Below are 19,610 nucleotides of genomic sequence, written 5' to 3' on the forward strand. Positions count from 1 at the left end.
TCACAAGAAAAACTTTGATGCATTTCGAATTTATAGTATCAATTAATTAATTAATTAATTAATTAATCAGTTAATAATAGTTATACTATCAAATCTTCTAACAATAAGAATAAGATTTAGTTTATTCTTATACGGGGTGAGTTTCCTAAAATTATTTGTCACTATGTCTCAAAAACTAATAATAGTCGCACCAAATTTATTACACTTCATTCCATGAATATGATTTTTTTCAGAATCTTTCAACCCTCCCTTGTAATTAAAATTAATTGAAGACGTTGGCAACTAATTTTACCTGTTTTGTTATAACAGATCATTCGTTCTCTACGAGAAAGTTCTTTTCAAAATTTCCTACGATAAAAAATAAGCGAAATAATCGCTTCGAAAGAAAGAAATGTGTGACGTCACAATCGCCTCTCTTCATAGAATCCTTTTATCATAATCACCGAAAACCTGGCAGATATTTTTCATACATTTTCCACTAAATCAAAAATTAACTACTTTTCTGACTAATTAAAAGTCAAAAACTATTTGATATTACATCTTAATATTGGACTAAATGATGTCAGAACTTCAACTTTAAATCAAAATATGCAGCTAAAGTTAGCGAGCAGACATACAGAAATTGTTTTCACTACTGTAATAGAATAAGTATTTTCAGTACTATCATTCAAGACAAAGCTGTTTTTTTTCAGTTTCCAATACCTCTAATTAAGAACATTAATTTTAAACAAAAAATTCTTAAAAAATTTTGCTAGCTCATAAATTACGTTTATTTGAATTTTTATCTTTACTTTAGTAATTCTTTTTTAGGACTAGTAATTAATTACCTAATTCATTAATCAGTTTTACTTATAAGAAATTGTAGAACACTTAAAAAAAACAAAGACAGAGAAAACTATACAAAGCGTTGAGTAACTAACGCTGAAGTCTTTACAATTATTAGTTTTTGATATACAGCGTGTTAGGGAATGGCTTCGCAAAAATTTAAAAGTTGATAAAAAATGGCAAGACACATCGATTAAGTAAAATTTATGTAAATCAAAACCGCATAGTTTTTCCAAAAAATCGTTCTAAAATTAAAGTCTCACATTTTGAGGACCGCTAAACTTGAATTATCAAAATTTGCGTAAATTTTAAAATTACTGACAAAACAACAAAGGTAAATTAACTTCTTGGTCTACTACATTATTATTTTATTTCAATTTGTGTTTTGTTATTAAATTTTACGTAAAAAATACATTTTTTTGCCAGGACCGGGATTCGAACTTGGCAACAAATAACAGAACGTTAAAGAACGAATTGTAAGTGAGCAATCTGAACGGTCTGATCAGTTGCAATAGTTTTCTATCTTTAAATAATTAATAGATAAAATAATGTAAACTTTGTGTTTAATTTAATGTGTTTAATGTCAAAAATTGACAGATCAGGATTTTTCAAAAACTGATTTCTTGCTTAATTTAAATTAGAGCAGGCCGTGCCAGGGAAATTTTAGCTGCATGTCAAAAATTAACGGATCAGGATTTTTCAAAAATTGATCCTTACTTAATTTAAATTATTCCCAAATGGTGTTTACTAGGCAAAAAAAAGTCTACTACAATGTAGTAGTTTTGTTTTTTTTTTGTAGTAGAAATTTCGGGAGAATTAAATTTCTCTAAGAATTTTTTAAACGGTTATTTGTTAATACAGAAACAGTATTTCTGGACACCTCCTTAGTCTCCTCCACTGTCTTTTGTAACGCGATGTTTTGAAAAGAAATGTGCTAAAGTTACACTTCCCTTTGAAAGCTTGCTCTAATTCGATCTCATGTTTGCGGAAGAGAAAAGTCATAAAATTTGCTTGTTGCAACAAACAAAGATTATCTTGCTGTAATGTAAATATTAATTAAAAAATGGTACGATACGTAAACATAAATAATAAAATACAGGCTGTTCCGTTTAAACCCCACATTAGAAGTATTTGAAAGTTGATTCACACCCATAATCCGTTCAGTTCTGCTCAAGATTGCATACCGGAAATCGGTATCAACTTTTTTATTTTAAATGGATAGTTATGTTTTTCTCTGCTTTTTTGGGATTAGTTAAGTTATTTTAAAGGAGTTTTCATCAGCTGTCTCTATACCTAAGTTTGACCGTTTTCGAGTTATTAAAGATTTTTTGAAAATTTTTGGATTTGCACCTTTCATTTTAAAAATCTCTCTTAGTTTTAGAGATTTCGAAATAATACTTAGAGAATTAAAAGAGAAAGCCTATATCTCTTGTCCAGTGTGTTCAAAATTGTAAAAAAAGTTAATAAACCCCAAAATTTTAACGTTAAGTTTGGACAACTTCAAGTACCCATAACTTCATTTTTTCAAATGGGATTTTCCAATTTTTATTTTAGTAGGTGGAGGAGAATTTTATCTTGCATCGATCTGTATTAGCATTCCCCATACCTATCTGTGATAATTTTTAAGTTATGTTGTGTTTTTTGACATTGTAGAAAATTTCTTACTAATCACAGCTATTTTTGCATAGTTTGCCATAAAGACATTTCTGATTAAACAAACAAAAATTGTATCCATCCCATGAAAACCAAATAAATTCGTTGAATGTTTAAAAAAACCTTCAATTTTTCACATTTTTTCTCGTTTCCATGACAACCTATGAGAAAAGGCCTATGGCTAATGATTTTCTCAATCCCAACAAAAAGTTCTTGTAACTTGAAAACTAATAGAAATAAGTGTAGGGAATGCTAATACAGACTGATGCAAAATTAAATTATCTACGATTTAATGAAATAAAACTTGGGGATTTTCATTTAAAGAAATTGAGTTGTGGGTGCTTGAAAACATTTGGGGTGTGTTATTCTTTTTTAGAAATTCGAAAACACCAAAGGAAAGATCTAGGCTTCCTCTTTCAGCTAAAAAATATTTTCAAATTTTTAAAAATGGCAGAGTTATCGATTTTTGAAATGAAAGAGGCAAATCCAAAAAAACTTAAAGACCCTAAATATTTCGTAAACGGCTAAATTTAGGTATGGGAGAGCTTATGAAAACTACCTTAAAATAATTCTAGTAATCCGAAAACGCATTCACAAATATAGCTTTCCATTTAAAATAAGGCAGCTGATAGCGACTTCCGGGATCTAAGAGATTATGGTTGTATACAAATTTTCAGATGACTATCATTATTAGAACTATCAATACTTCTAATGTGGGGTGTAGACGGAACACGCTGTATAATGATTACTAAATAACAGTATCTAATTGTAATTTCCTGCAAAAATGCAAAATATGCGTAAGTTTAATAAAGGCATTTTCCACTACTGTTCTAAGACATGGATTATCACTTATTAGACAGACACACATTACGTAAGCAGCACTTGTTTCCTAAGATCATAAGTTATCTGGTTGCATCACTTTGAATAATTCTTGTGGATACGCCACTGGTGCTTGCTCTCAAACCCGCCAAAGTTCGCGTGAGAAAATACCATCGCGGCTTTCTCGACATCGCTTTTTGGCGTAATAAAAGTCGAAAATTTCAAATTACAATCCGCGGATGAACCGATAAAAATGTAGACGACAAAAGTCAGCGGCTTCCTTTTACGGTCAACGCATTCGTCGCGTGCCAAGCGCCAGCGACTAAAAACCATGGAAATGTTAACCGAAAGAACTGCTGCTTGTCGTCTGCACGTCATCACGAACGGCGCTATATGACGGCCGCACAAATTATATGGACATTCACTACATGTTTATGGCCCATTTTAAATTCTTGGATGTCTGTTATGGTTATGCTTCCGTATAAGGGAACACACCGTGGCACAAAACAAAGGACGGCTCATTGTTTGGTTTATAAGGCCAAGAGGGTATGAATAAAGAGCGCTACCACTCTTTACCGACTTCCTTCTGGTATTGACGGTGGGAAACTAAAATGACGAGTGCCACATGTGGCCCCTGCGGCAGCGGCGGAACTAGATCCTAATTTTTGAGTGGGCACATAACACCTAATAATAGTATTAAATAATGTAATATTTTTTCCTTAACGACATTGTCCAGATTTCAGTTAATTTTGTATGTTGCCAAACTAATAAACTGATCAAACAATGATTTACCAAATTAAAAAAAATCTGCATCCGCATTAAAAATAATATCAAATGCTTTTTCTATGAAACTTTTTATTTTATCGTTTAGAGTTGTACCAGTTTTGTATCTTTCAGCAAAAATTTTCTCGCTTAGAGACGATTAATCTCAAAATGCCTACTTACATCCCTAACTTTTCTTGAGCAGTTTAGTTTTTGACTCAACATTTTAATATATTTGTACCTATGGATTGAATCCCTATTTGCTTATAATACTATTAATTTTCATCAGTATGTAGTAGATGTATTCAAAACTAGTAAATTGTTAATAAATATTAAATAATAAGTTAGATTAGATTATAATTACTCACAGAGTAACAAAATTCCTGTGTTTTGATTGGAAGAATTAAATTAGATGTTCTCAGAGTTTATAAAGACTTCGCTATTTCTGATTCGATTCTATACTTTAGTTAGAGCCAAACCAAAAATTAAGTCTTTCGTTTGTCACTGAGTTACAAAAAAAAGTAGATGGTCTTCGTAATTTAATTCGTATCTAAATCTGTTTCAAAATCCTTTTTATTGGTTTCAATTGAAACCAATAAGTTTACTGAATCAGAGGGTTTTTTTCAAAAATCAAAGAAAACGAAACTTTCGTTTTTTTGACATATTTTTTTTACCATTTTTACAAAAAACCATGAACCAATCTTTTAACGGTTACTTATTTTTATAAATGTGATTTATGTTTATGCAAAGTAGCAAAGATTTAAAATATCGTATGTATTGCTCATGACGTCCGAAATAAAAATAAAAAAAGGAAATTAACCGCTGCAATAAGTGTAAGGATATTTATTTTTTATACATGTACCTGCAGACAAATATTACCAGAGTTATAGTGTAGAGGATAACAGTGCTTATACAAACAATCTAAAATTTCAGCATCCTCGATTTATTAACGACAAATTAAGATTATTTTGAATAATACAGGGTGTATCAGAAATACGTGTGTTAATTTTAACATGTAACAAAACTCATCAAACACAACAACTTTTCTATAACATTTTGCAAAATTCTAATTTATAATTTTCACTGTTTTCCTCCTTTCTTTTGTGCTAATTAGAGTTCCTTTATTGGGAGAGTTGAGACACTGAACGTCAAATCGAGCCAATTTTGTATTATGTGGATAAGGTATATGTTTCTATCGTTTTTCATTAAAATTTTTGTTAGTAACTATGTCAATGGTTTATGTCGAAAATAATTTCAAGGTTATAATTTTTGTCAAATGCATAAAATGACATAATTTTACGTCAAATTAAATCAGGGACGTAGAAAACGTAAGAATTTTGGAATTACAATTTTAAAAAAGAAAATAATTGAATACCTACAAATATTAATGTTCACATTTCTAAAATTTTTTGATATTTATTTTAATATTAAATAGATAAATTAAAACATACTTCAGTGTTAAAAATACGTTTCTTTCAGTCACAATTTTTTAGTTAAACATCTTGTTCCAAAAATTGGTCATTAGGAACTCTTCATATGCCCAGTCGTCTTTTTAAATTTCCCCAAAAATGATAGTAGAGGTTCATTCGTGTGGAAAACGTAACAAAATCGTGAATTCCAATAACTTTATAATTTGAAACAGAATCTAAAGTTAACGTAGAATCAAAAGGCGGCCAAGCAGCAACATGTTCAGCTTTCCTAAAAATTAGACCCAATATTGGGTTCAAGTACCTACGTATTTTGTAAATGCATAGACAAATTCCCAAAAACCTCATAGATTTTGTACATTACATTATTTAGACAATCCACTTTTCCAAATGCTTGTTAATAATAAACGTAAAACTTGGCAAGAAAGGTTCCAATTTCTCCCTCTTTCATCGATGATTAGTGATTACCATTCCTTAAAGTTAAGAGAAAAATTTTATGATGAAGAGTTTAGACGTAAAATTCTTGTACTTACAAAGAAATCTTTTTTAAAATCTAAAGTTCATATCAAGAAAAACAGTGAATTGACGACTGCTAGTCTAAACCATTTCTAAACGCAGTTAGTCGACGAAAAATGGAAGCATTTTTTGACAAATTTATGTAACTTTTCACCAAATTTAAAGTGTTACACCACTGATTTCTATCCCAATTTGTTTTTTTACATTCCAACGGACGTATATAAAACAAAATTTCGAAAATTGACATTCAGTGTCCTAACTCTCCCAATATAGAAACTCTAGTGCAAATGAGCCGGTCAATGTTTAATAACTAGTCTGTATTCATAGCAACAATTTTCATTATTGTTTTAAATTGTTTAAATTGGCCGTTTCTATCACAACGAAAATAGTTCGGCTCTTTTATGTTTGTACCCATAGGCGGGTACATGTTTCTGTATGTTATCTTTTTCCAAATTTTAAGTAAATTTGAGATTTTTTTATTGAAAAATTACAAATAGAAAAGATGTTTTATTTGTTGAGCTCTGTTATCTGTTAAAATTAAGACACGTATTTCTGATACAGCCTGTATATCCTATATCATTTTGTGTCTTGGTACTGACTGTGTTATCGCGAGCTGAATAAGCTTTTGGTGTCAATAACAAAGAACTTGATTTACCAAACCGTTTGAAATTTTAAACACATATTCAAGAGATTTTTTAGGTGGGCATTGGACCATCCCGACCCACCCCTAGTTCCGCCACTGCCCTGTGGGCTTCAGAGGCGGTTCTTACCCAGTTTAAGCGTCAGATTCACTTGATTAGGGAACTGGATCCCTTCATACATCGTCTCGGACTGCCACCACGTGGGCTGGTCCTGGTTGTGAAAATCAGTGAGGTATCTGGCTTGGTGGTCGTTGGGGTAACACACTTCGCAAGATTTCCTGAGTCCTGTTACTCCCGACTGAACGCAATATTCCGTCTTGCCATGCTCTCCACACGTATTCGTCGCCTCCATTAAAACGTTGAAAGCTGCATTCTCGAACTCAGGTATACACCTCTGAAAATAAAATCGATGTTAGTCGTTATCATTACAGTCAGATTTAATAACTTGAAATGAATAAAAGTCTGGATGAGCATGGCTGACTATAAAACTTTTTAGTAGGCTGGAGTCCCGAGAGGAGTAAATGTCTCATTAAAGAAAAGCAGCTATCTGAAAGATTTGATCTCGGAAAGGCAACACTGGGATATGTCGTTACTGATTTAATAAAATAAAATGGTTTTTAACTGCTAGAATGTTATCTGACAGCTCGACTACTGCCTCTGCATTATTAGATGTAAGTTCGGTATTCAAATCTTTGTGTGGTATGTAAATGTCTACGGTTTCTTACTGTGGAGAAATGCTGACTTACATAACTTCAGATGCCTAGTAACAGACGGATTAAAGCAGCAAAAGAGTAAGTACGAGTAATAAGGATTTTATTTATTGTGTAATCCTAAATTGGGTCATTAAACTACAAGAATTGTTGCTTCTTTGAGAAGATGACAAACGATAATGAGAGCTAATTTTTAATTTAAGCAGTACTAATAATGCTAACCACGGCTTTAATCAAATTGGCACCTTTGAAAACATTTGCCAATAACCAAAATAACTAAAGTACATACCGTCTCAATATTACGTATTTGAAAAACAAACAACTTATTTAATATTTAACATCATTGACCCTTAAATGTTAAAAAACTAAAAAAAAATACAAAATGAATACACGTAGATGTTATCCCACATCACCTAAATTTTTTTATAAATTTGTTTCAGAAATGAGTTACAAAGTTATGGTACAAACTTATATTAGCTGTTTCAAATCTATAAAAACGTCAACATCGCATCTAATCATTAATAACTATTTTAGAATTGTAACAATCTTATTTAAAAAAAATAATTTGGTAAAATGCGACGTTGTGTTTTTATAGTTTTGAAACAGTAAAACATTTCTTAGTAAAACACTATACAGGTTGGTCCCGATCTAACCTGCCAAAGAAAATCCAGCAATAGGTAGGTGACTGTAAGTAGAAGTCATGCCCAAAAAAATTCTAGCAAAAGTTTTTTCGTTTCTGAGATAAACATAATTGAAACAATTTGTCAGATTTCTTACAAAATAATATTGGTCACAAGTGATTCAAGTATGGTTGCTTAAATATTGTCATTCTTACAAGCACTATCAATTAATTCCGGACTATGACTGTAATCAGTACCGTGAAATTTGTGTGGATACGGGTTAATTTATTCCTATTATTTATGACCTAACAATAAAAAATCCGGACTGGATATTTCTAATGACTCAACAAAAATTAGGCAGGTTATATCAGCACCACCCTTAGTTTTGTTGCATTTTTTGGATGTAGCTTTAATACTTATTAATCCTGATCGAAACTTATTGTTTTATTTTTTTGACGAAAACAATTTTTTTAAAAATGTATTATACAAAAACAATGAACACCATATAAATAAGGCTTCAAGTACTTTGAAGAAAAAGGTTTTAACATCGCTTTGCAATTAAGAACGTAATAAAATGAAGAATTTTATTTTAAAATCTGAATAATTTAAAAATTAGATGGAATCCCTATTTTTGTTAGAATCGCTACAACTCATACTTTCTTCTTTTAAGTTGTCTAAAGGAGGAGAATTCTTGTGTTTCAACTAGTAACTATCTACAAGTAATTTGACGTCACATATTTTATGTACTTTACGTCAACTGGCCAGGAAAGAGTCCATCAGTACGCGCAATAATTAAACATTTATTTTTCCGCCTAGATTAGAGGATATACGTTTTTTAAACTGATTCTTATGTAAAATTTTCTGGTGATTTCGAATACGAAGTTCGATTTTTTGTTTGGAATTGCTTTCATTATGAAAAAGACTTTTCTGCGAAAATTTTTGATATACTTAAAATTCGAAAATTTTTGTGTTTACATCGTCATATCATCGTCCTGGATAAATCTAGAAACTTCATTTTTTTGCAAAACATTTCTCAATGAATGTGGATTCCAACAAATGGACACAACTTTCAGTTTGGACCACAGAAAACTGAGAAAATTGCATTTTTCTTGTAACGTTTAATATTTGTGCAATGAAACTTTCGAGATACGAATTTTTTTTTTATTTTAAAAGATAGACCTATAGGTAGGTACATAGTCGAAATGAAATGAAGCTAATAGCTTAAATAAGTTTTTGATGCAAGAATCGTTTTGATATCTTTAACACTCAGCAAGTTATTGCAATTTAAAGTTACTTCGATATGCACTTGAAGTGGCAATGCTGCGAATATCCCTTTGCACTCTTAGTGTTGCCCAATTTTCTCAGTTTTCTTTTCTTAACACTAAAAGTTCTGTATTAACGTTTTAAACAACATTCATTGAGCAATCTTTTGAAAAAAAGAGAAGTTTCTAGTTTTATCCAGAAGAAACATATGATGATATAAATGAAAAATTTGACCAATTTAAAGTTTTAAAAAAATTCTACAAAACGTCTTTTTGATTATGAAGGCAATTCCAAATTTAAACTCACTTTGGATTCGATTTCAGCAGAAAACTTCACATAAGATAAGACTAAGTGTTTACTAAACTAATCCATTTTTGAAGTATGTGATCCCCAATTTGTGACACTGAATTGAGGCGAGCGCGCAATATAAGGATAGGCCAATACCGTAAGTTTGTTTTAAGAGTTTTACGAGTTAACGATTAACAATTTAAAGTTAAAACAAAAGCCACTTTATCCCTAAGAGTCCACTACAGGGCCAAAAGTATTTCATTTTCTCTTTAACACTCATTGATGAAGAGAAATAATGTTTAAAAAAACACAATTTTTTTCAGTTTTCAGGATTTTCGTTTCTAAATTAAATAAAGCACTGATTGCATTTTAAAATACTTTCTCCCCTATAGGCTGAATAGAAGAATGTATCTTGTAAATTACTTTCAATCACGTTACTTAAACGGCAGTAAAACCACAAGAAAAATGACTGAGATTCGGCACTTTTTAGCGTGGGTATCCTTCCCCGTAGTTAATTATTTTTTTTTATTACTTTTAGTTTTAGTATTCCACCTTATGTAATTTTAAACAGTGTGCTTTCGTCAAAATGTTAAATTATGTCAAAAACTAAGCAAAATCGACCAATAAGAGTTTAGCTCAAAAACATCAGTATTGAAAGCTACATCCAAAATTATCAAGAAATAAAGTGTCACTTAAAGAAAACAAGACTGTATTGTAGCTCATTTCTGAAAACCCTGAATACTTATACCTAACTTGAACATTTATTTTAGCCAGCCTGTATAACGACAAAAATGTTTACGCAATTTGTTTAATTTCAGGTCTCCTGATCCACGCCCATAAAGTTTCTATTTTAAATTGTTTCCAGACATGCTTTCAATTCTACTAATAAATAATCACTGAATGTGAACTAATGAACTCTCATAAATGTCTGTAACGTAAACTTCGTAACTGTTGGACGCAATACCTCCTGTTGAGTTTGCATACAGATTCTACTCCATAACATGAATTAAATTATTTTTTATTATCTTTGAATTTCCCATTGCATATTTGCAGTCAAATGTAATTTATAAGAAATATTCTCAACACGAATGTTGTATTTAAAATAATTCTGTTGAACCAAGTACAGTAAATGAAAAGATTTTCTGAAAAAAATCGGAAATAACTGTTTGGTTCGTATTTCAGAAAAGGGTTAATCCAAAACAAACAGGTTACTATTTTTTTGTTTATTGGTTTGGCGGCCGTTTGGCATGTTTCAGTGCTTTAACCGGGGTTAATGTCATGGTCAACTAGGCCGAAGTTGTAAGAAGTATTACTCAACTCTTTTCCGGTTAACTCATAATATTTTTCATAATTTTTTTCGTGACACCAAGCAATTTTACTATTTTCTGAGCCTTTTTTGCTGGATTTGTAATTACATGCTTTTAAAGAAACGTAAGTTGGGAGTAGGTGTGTGACATAACACATTCTCGGCTCTGTTTTTTGAGAAAATAATTTTGGTCAGAACCGCATCCCGCAAAAGCGTTTTCAAAATTTCAAGATTATTCACACCTTTTATGTGAAATCATTTTTCCATGGCCAACTACTTTCAAATATTTAGATATATTTTTTATTAAAAGTATATAAAAATGTTAAACTGTATTTATATTGTTTTCAGTTCAGAAAAAATAAGCTTTTCAAAAATGTCATAGCCAACTATGATTCTTATTTTAAAAAATACAACTTTATGTTATTCCAGCTTAACGTATGATTAAAAAAACTGCTGATAACATTATTAAATTCTCTGTAAAAAAGTGCCTTATGTATAATGTGTATAATAATTAATAAGGAAAATATGCATTTTTTAAGATTTCACTAAAATGTCAACTTTGATTTAAAAGTCGGAAACAAAAGACGATAGCGGGATGTGGTTTTGACCAAAATTATTTTATCAAAAAACGGACCCGAAAATGTGTCACTCGTTTTTCTGTAAACCTCTTAGTTTCTGAGATCCCGTATCCGGACATCCAAAGAGTACCCTGTACAGTTCCACATAACTGTATCTACCATAAACCAATAAAAACTTTCCTATAATCCAATTGTATATAATAAATATTTGGTTTCCATTGTATTTTTTCTATTTAGTTAGCAGCAGTTTTTTGTGGCAATTAAAATTATTTTCTTGTAGAGGTAGTTTTTTATATTGGCGGGTTTAGAATTAGACTAAACGCTCCACCTGTTCAAATCAATCAGTTCATTAGCCTAGAACTTGATCTTCCCAAGCCCATAATTCATTACGCCTAACTCTGTAGCAATTTGCTCCAGTCAAACGGTCGTGGGTGAGTCTCTGTCAAAAAATTTTCCGGCACATGAGTTCATTCGCTCCATTGCAATTAATAGCTCCTCCACATTTAATTTCGTTACGTTACGTGTTGTAGCTCGACTTTCCGTAATTTTGATTTGTGCCGGCTGCCAACATTTCCTCCGCGTATTTATAGATTTAACGTTCGAAACAAGTCTGTTTTACAGCACGAACAATCGCTAACACATCTGTCCCATAAACAGACGCAGATTTAAATATCCCCCGTCTCTGAAAGCCGACGCTTTACCTTATTCGAAAGCCTCCTTTTCCGGAGACAAGCCGGAATTTATTCAGCTTGGAGGCTACGTGTCTTATTTAATCAACGATAACGAAAAGTCAGTGACAATGACTGGTCGACTTTTCTCCTATTACAGTCCTGTTCGCTCTAAAATTAAGTTTGAAGCTGTGGTTATTTTCAGTTACCTTGACTTTATACGCGACAGGAAAGATGGTCGCTTTGCAATGCCACTGCAAGTCGAGAAAAAACCATAAGTTACCTCGAACATTTTCCAAGAATTTCCAATTAAACTTTCTCCGGGCCGCGCAAGTGGGCGTCACAAGTGAAGCGAGTTTTATGAAAGGAATTACATTTTAAGGTCCGCTAAACAAAACTCAAACAAGAATTAAGGCGAAGAGACGCCGCTGTCTTTTTAAACTGGGGTCTATTCTTTTTCGTAACTGTGCCACATCTGGTACCAAACCGTGAGATCCGGATGGAAACGTTATCTGTTCATTCATGAATCCGCGGGATAGTAAAATTTTGTTGCGGGCAAGGTCGTTGACTTAAATTTTGTTTGCTTAACATTTAACTTTACATACTTAACGAAAACAACCGATCGAGACGATTAAGACCAATAAACTTTGTTAAAAAGAGAGTAATTAATTAGCCGACAGGCTAGACCAAAGTCATCGTGATGCTGCTAAAACCCACAAAAAGCATTCTTTATTTAAATCATTAGGCCCAACTGCACCGGTTCGGCTTATGAATAACGCTTAACAAAACTAGGCTTACGGATAAAAGTGCAGTTTAAATAAGTCGAGCTGCACCGTGACATTTTATCTGTTATAGCTAATTTAATCCGCCAAATGTCTGTCAATTAGTTGTCAATAATTTACAAATACGTGAAAATGTTACGGATTTTCTTTTTGTTTTGCTATCAAGTGTAAAATAATTCAACAAAATTGAAATAAGTGAGTACCTACTTAATTAAGTTTTTAAGTTTGAGTCAACTTTATTTAAACAAGTTTAGCTGCAGTGATGACTGAAGCCAGAAATAGAGCTAAATGTGTAAGCTTTCCTGTTTAGATATGGTAATGTACCAACAAAAAGTAAGATGCAAACGTAACAATCTTTCAGACCAAAAAGAAAAAAGCTTATTCAAGGTGAAGGTTAGGTTACGAAATGATTAGAATCCTGACTTTCTTTAAATTTTTTATGTTTTATTCGACTAGTTTCGCTTGTTACGGCATTATCAAGAATTATTTTTCTCCGATGTCTTGATATTAGACACATTCCCGACCAAAATAATTCTTGATAATGGCATAACAGGCGAAAGTAGTTGAATAAAACATAAAAAATTTGAAGAAAGTCAGCATTCTAATAATTTAGTAACTTAACCATCACCTTGAATATTGACTTATTCTAAAAATTGAACCCAATAACAAAAAAAGCTTATTCTACTACACCAACCCATGATTTCAATTAAAAAAAAACAAAAACTTTTGATTTCGAAGACAAAAAAGCATTATCTCAGAATTTTCATCTTGAACAACCATCTACATCACAACAATTTCAAAATTCGAAAATGTTATTTCTACAAACTACGAAAATAAACGAACAGATTTGAATCAGTCTGCTAATTTAAAATTATTTGAGAAAAAGTGTGATATAGAAGACGCCTAAAAGTTCATACCAGTTTAAAGTAGTATTCTAAGTTACAACATTAAAAAAGCAATTTAGAATTCGAGAATTATTTAGAATTCGAGAAGGAGAAAAAAGAATTCGAGCTAATGAGTGGTATGATTAAAAAAAGTATTTGCTTTTACTTCAAGTAAATACTCCACGTCGTAGTTTTTATTTCACAGTATACAAGGTGTCTCAGCTAAGACTTTCGAGCTTAATATCTCAGTTGTTTGTGAACGGATTATTATGAAACTTAGAATGCACATATTGTAGGAGTGGACTTTTTGTGAAATGTTATTTATGAAATTTAAAGTTAAAAAAATCGTCAATAATTTGAAGACACAGGAAGCGTATCTGAATTAAATCGAGTGAGGACAAAACACGTCACTGAAAACGAAGCAATAGTTGGGGCTGTAATTCAAGCTTTTAAAGAGAATCAAATCAGCAGTGTACGAAAGATCCTGAAGATCCGGAAGTCCTGAATGTTCAAGTGTCTAGAATTTTTCAGTTGTTGTTCAGTCTTTTAGTCCTTTTTGAAAGAATTAAAGCATCCAGTATCAAAACTAAGTCAAAAATATTGTTTTTTAACTTTGTATGGGTGAGAGATAATTGTGAAATGTCCCTTGCATGACAGTTACGTTTCTGTGAGTAGGATTGACCAAAATTCAATGGAAGTGCTCATTTGTCTCATAGAGATCTACACTTTTGCATCTGTACCCACGTTTAACAGTTTGTTTCTCATTTTTCTCGCGAAACAGACGTCTTCCACGAACGAGTTTTTTCTGACAGCATTTTCACTGACGATAAATTTTTTAATACAAGTCTTAAAAGGCTTAACATTTTGAAAAGGCATGTAAAAATTACGTTTTTCAGACTTGGGTTTTTGCATTAATTGGATTTTAATCTTTATCTTCTAAAATATCTGCATTTTAAATGTCATAAAAATCCGTTGACAAATATATCAGATATCAGGCTTGAAAGTCTTAGCTGAGACACCCTGTACTTGAAGTAAGTAGTAAAAGTAAATACTTCAGATTTTGCTTTAAGTACTTTGGTATATAGAGGACAATACTATGGAAACTTCCAATTAGCTATAGTATTTGCTTCATCGTGAAGTATTTACTGAAGTTTTTGCGAAGTTGCCCAAGGAGTAACTTCGATTTCGTGATTTTGTCAAAAAACTGTTTAAAACAGCTATTTTCACCAATTATAATATAAATCATAGTCTAAGTAAAAAAAGTAAAATATTATATGATTAAAACAAAGCAGAATTTTTATAACTGTAATGCAGAGAACGGTTAATGGATCAGGACCACCATAATCCATAGGAAATTAAATAAGATCAGAAAATGTAATAAAAATAAAAATACTTTAAAAAAATGTCATTTATTCTGGGTTTCAAGAAAGTGACTTTCTTCTAAACCAGTGCATAAATCTGAATATGCAAAAAGGATAGCGCACACACCCAGAGACCCAGAGCAATAAGGCTTACAGATTGTACATAATACTAAAATAATAATAAAAATTATTATCCTTTAACAAAGGATCAATCCTTTGCATTTGCTTCCCAACATTGTTTTTACTCTCACTTATGATCAAAATAATAACTATTAACTGTTGTTAGAAAACTTTATTAAAATTAGTTAAATAAAATCAAAAAGTTCAAATCAAGATTCATCCACTTTGGTAATTAACACGTGTGAACTCTTTTACTGCCTAACTTTGTCAGCCCTGGGGGCTGTTTCTGTCTCTCGTCCTCCAGAATACCGTCCTTCTATCCCCTTGGTACTTCATGACCTGGGGAGTATTTCCCTGCGTTTTTTGTCCTAGACACTTCCCATAATAAGTACTATATCACGAGGGCGAACGAATCCTCACAAGGCTACAAACACCATTCCTAACACTATTTTCACTTTACGAAAAATAAAAAAATAAATGACAATCAGTTGACATTAGGAAAGTCGTAGCATTTACTACGCACCGACGTTTTTACTTTATGTAAAAGTTTATACTACAGTAAATGCTTCTACTTCAAGTAAAAGCAAATGCTTTTGAAATTTTTTGAAAGCAAATTGATGAAAGTCTGTGGAATTACATATTCAGTTGAAAAAAATGAAATTAAAAAAAAATCTTTTCAGTGCTGCTATACAGGGTGTATCAGAACTCACTCCCCACCGGAGAGGTGCTAGTGGTAACAGCAATAGAGATGGCAAAAATGCAAAAAAATTTTGGTCTTTTATTCTTAGTTTGCGAGATAGAGAGGTCTCAAAATGACCAATCCCAGAAGCCCTCTCCCAGGTGTACTGCATACAGTAGATGCGTTACTAAGGAATAAAAAATAATCCAAGTGCCCACTTTTATTGTCCGTTCTACCTATTTTTGTTTTCCTAGCAACGTGTTTTGTTCCCCTAATCCTCCAGAGCAAGGCCTTTTGTGATTGGGTATTTTCAAACGTTCTTATCTCCCAAACGCAAAGAGTTAGAATTTTTTTGTAAAGGAACTTTATCTTCAGAATTGCCTAAACTATACGCACATTTCCGGTGGGGAGTGAGTTCTGATACAGGCTGTAGACGTTTTTTAAATTATTTGATAAATCTTGCTTTTGTGTTCAACGATGTTATTTAATAAAACAATAAAAAACGATTAAAAAAAGTTTCATCATTTAGCACGATAATTATTATTTTAAAAATCAATACTTTTATTGCTATATGGCTAAAATTTGACCATTTTCTGTCTATTTATCTCTTCTTCATCGCCCATGCCATCAACCAATCCAGGTTTTCCTTCCAACTTCGTCTCTATTTTTGGTAATATTGTAGTACAGATTAGCTGCTGTAACAATTACTACCAAAGTATCCTCAATTTTTAAGCGACAGCAAGAACGAGAAATCTGTTTACTATACCGAAGGTATGTATTGAATTTTATTCCGCTGAAAATGTTTTCTGAAGCAATCGAACAAATTTTTTCATCACACAAGTCAAGTATAACTCAAATTATTATCGATCCGTTTACAGACAGTACTTTTTTGGCATTAAGCACTATTTAAGCGGTACCCAAGGTACGGTTTCATTTAAACCAAGCTTTATACAATTTTAAGTTGCACTGATTTACGGTGTACTTCACTTGACAGGCTTAAGCAGAGCTTAAATTTTAAGCCACACCGGTGCAGTTAGGCCTTAGGCATTTATAATGGACTTAATATGATTGGATATTTCTTAATAAAAATATGGCAGTGGGCCGGAACATTTAGTTTTGGTGACGTCACAATATCAGAAAGTCAAAATTAAAAGAAAAACTTCGTCACATGTTGAGAACAACTGCAATTTTTTCCAACCTTGGGCTTGAAACTTTATAATCTCACTCCCTCGCATAAATCTATCGCAAATCCCGTCCTGCATCCGAGCAAATGTCACATCAGAAGAGGTGATCTCGTGCATCTGGTCGATGCGGTAAGAGCTACAGGAATACAGGTGCAGGTCAAAAACCCCTGCACGTGCATACACCTGAATTATTGCTCAATTACCGTACCTGCACTTCGGCATTCACTTGCCTTTTATCCTCGACATTCAAACTTTTTTGGGGTAGTCCGCAGACCCTCACCCAACAGGTAACCTAATTGCCAAGCGTCCCAAGAAAATTTATTGAAGGCCTACCTCGAAAACCAACAGAGACTCTGTCGATACAAATTTAAATTAGTCACATTGTTGCCAATAACAAAAATAACAATAAATTATAGAAATAACGGAGATATTGTCGAGATAAATTACGAAAGCAGTGGGGTGCAAAAAGTTAAATCAAAATATTTTTGGATCGGCCTGCTGAGAGGATTAATTCTCAAAATGTAGACAGTGATAAAATTGGTAAATATGTAGTAAGGATGAAACACAGATTAACAAAGAAGTTGGTTTTATAATGTTGGGAAAATTGTTCTTCCCGATCATTGATTTTGAGATAATGGTTTGGCTCGAAGCACTTTAAATATTTAGAAGTCTTCTTTAGCTCGGTAGACATCTAATAAATATGTGGAACCTGTCATCACAACGCATTAGAATTTAATTGGGAATATTAACAATAATTTGACTGGATATCTGTCGTTTTTTATTGAGCCATATTTCAACTTCGGTCTAGTGTATAATATATTTCCCTAATTGATATGTTGAGTAAAATTTTTCTACTTTTTGATAGTTGGCAAATTATCAAATATCTCATTTAACATATTTTACGAAGTTAAATAAAATTAAAATTATGACTTGAGATCAAAGAAACTAGTATGTGATAAAATTTGTAACCACGGCTTGTAACACAAGCAATTATTTAGATGGTGTAGTTTTGCGAGCTTGAAACTTGTGTTGAACTTTTATTTTATGTTTATTCCAGCAGTTTCATTAATAAGGCTTGCTAACTGTGCACATTTCAAAAATCGAAAGCCTTTTATTTTTCGATTGCTTTTTTTCTTTTAAAAAATTTCTTATAAGGTTTTCAAAAAAAGTAACAACATTTAAATTTGATGTACAAACTCAATAGAGAGCAAAAATGTTATTTAAACAGTGTCTGTTTTTCGAGTTCCACCATGGGGATATCTGTTATAAGAGACACGAAGTCGGTTAAATTAGGGGAAAGTTGTGCATTTTTATGCTGAATCTGAAAGAAAATTTGAAGTGTCATTTTTAGTTTTTGAATTATGGGAAAAAATGGCAATTTGTAATTTTCATTTTATTTTTTCAAGCGTAAATCAAAAGTACTAGACGTTTTTAACTAGGAGGTTCTTTTTTACAAAGAATCTAAATCTCTCATTGTATTTTCCAAGGCGTTCTTGATCTCAGAGTTACAACACTCAACATTGGATTTTCTTATGGAAACTATATTCGCTTTTTGTATTTTTGAAAAGTGTTTTTCTTTCTGATTACAACGATGTATCACTTGATATAATTGAATCATACATGCTGATTAAAATGGAGAATAAAATATTTTTGCGAAAACGCTAAGAGTTTCGATCTGGAAGGTTTATAATTTCGCTAAGATTACTTTTTAAAAACTAAACGACAAAGTTTATTCTTCGCAAAATAAAACAAGACAAAGTTTTAAAAATTCTGCTCGCATATTGAATAGAACTGTAAAAATTTTATTTGTTCAACAAAATTTTTGCCGTTTTTTTTCCAAAACAACTCTTTGCAAAAACGCTTTTTTCTTAACTTGAATCAGCATGTAAGTTTTGATCATGTCATATGATACATTGTTGTAATCAGAAAGACTTTTCAAAATATTAAAAGTATTAAATATGGCGTCCAGAAGAAAAACCAAAGTTGAATGTTGTAACTGTGACATCAAGAATGCCTTGAAAAAGGTGATAACAGATTTAGATTTTTTGTAAAAATGTGCCTAAAGACTGTTTTAAATAAAAACATCTAGTTTTACATTTTTTAAATTTTTCTCAATAATTCAAAAACTAAATTGACACATCAAATTTTATTTCAAATAATTGTTCAGCATAAAAATGTGCAACTTTGCCCTAATTTAACCAACCTCGTATCTCTAATAATAACTGAGATCTCTATGGTGGAGCTCGAAAAAACTGACACTCTGTATATGTGTAAATTAATACAATGAGTTTTTAAATGATTCTCATCTAGTCGTCTGTGGACTTCCCATGTAAAATCAGAAATGCCGCTTTATAGAATTAATGACAGTCATTTAGACACCAAATATTAATTTTTTTTATTTAAGTATTTAAGTTTCCAATTCAGAAAGAAGCTTCGACAATAAAAGTGTTTTCTTGTACAGTGTAAGTGTAACAATTTAGTTGGACAATTTGTAAATTTCACAACTGACAGTTTTGACATACAT

The 19,610-nt window shown here is 31.7% G+C and overlaps 1 protein-coding gene across 1 annotated transcript in view; it reads right to left on the reverse strand.

Annotated features, from left to right (window-relative positions):
• The window catches only part of LanB2 (Laminin B2), an 85,431-nt gene that overhangs the window by 56,729 nt on the left and 9,092 nt on the right, over window positions 1–19,610 (reverse strand). The window contains exon 2 of the mRNA XM_963539.4: window positions 6,773–7,037. Within this exon, the coding sequence (XP_968632.1) occupies window positions 6,773–7,037 (265 nt within the window). The remainder of the gene's footprint in view (window positions 1–6,772; window positions 7,038–19,610) is intronic.

The sequence above is a fragment of the Tribolium castaneum genome, chromosome 1, assembly GCF_031307605.1.
Source record: "Tribolium castaneum strain GA2 chromosome 1, icTriCast1.1, whole genome shotgun sequence".
Taxonomy (NCBI): domain Eukaryota; kingdom Metazoa; phylum Arthropoda; class Insecta; order Coleoptera; family Tenebrionidae; genus Tribolium; species Tribolium castaneum.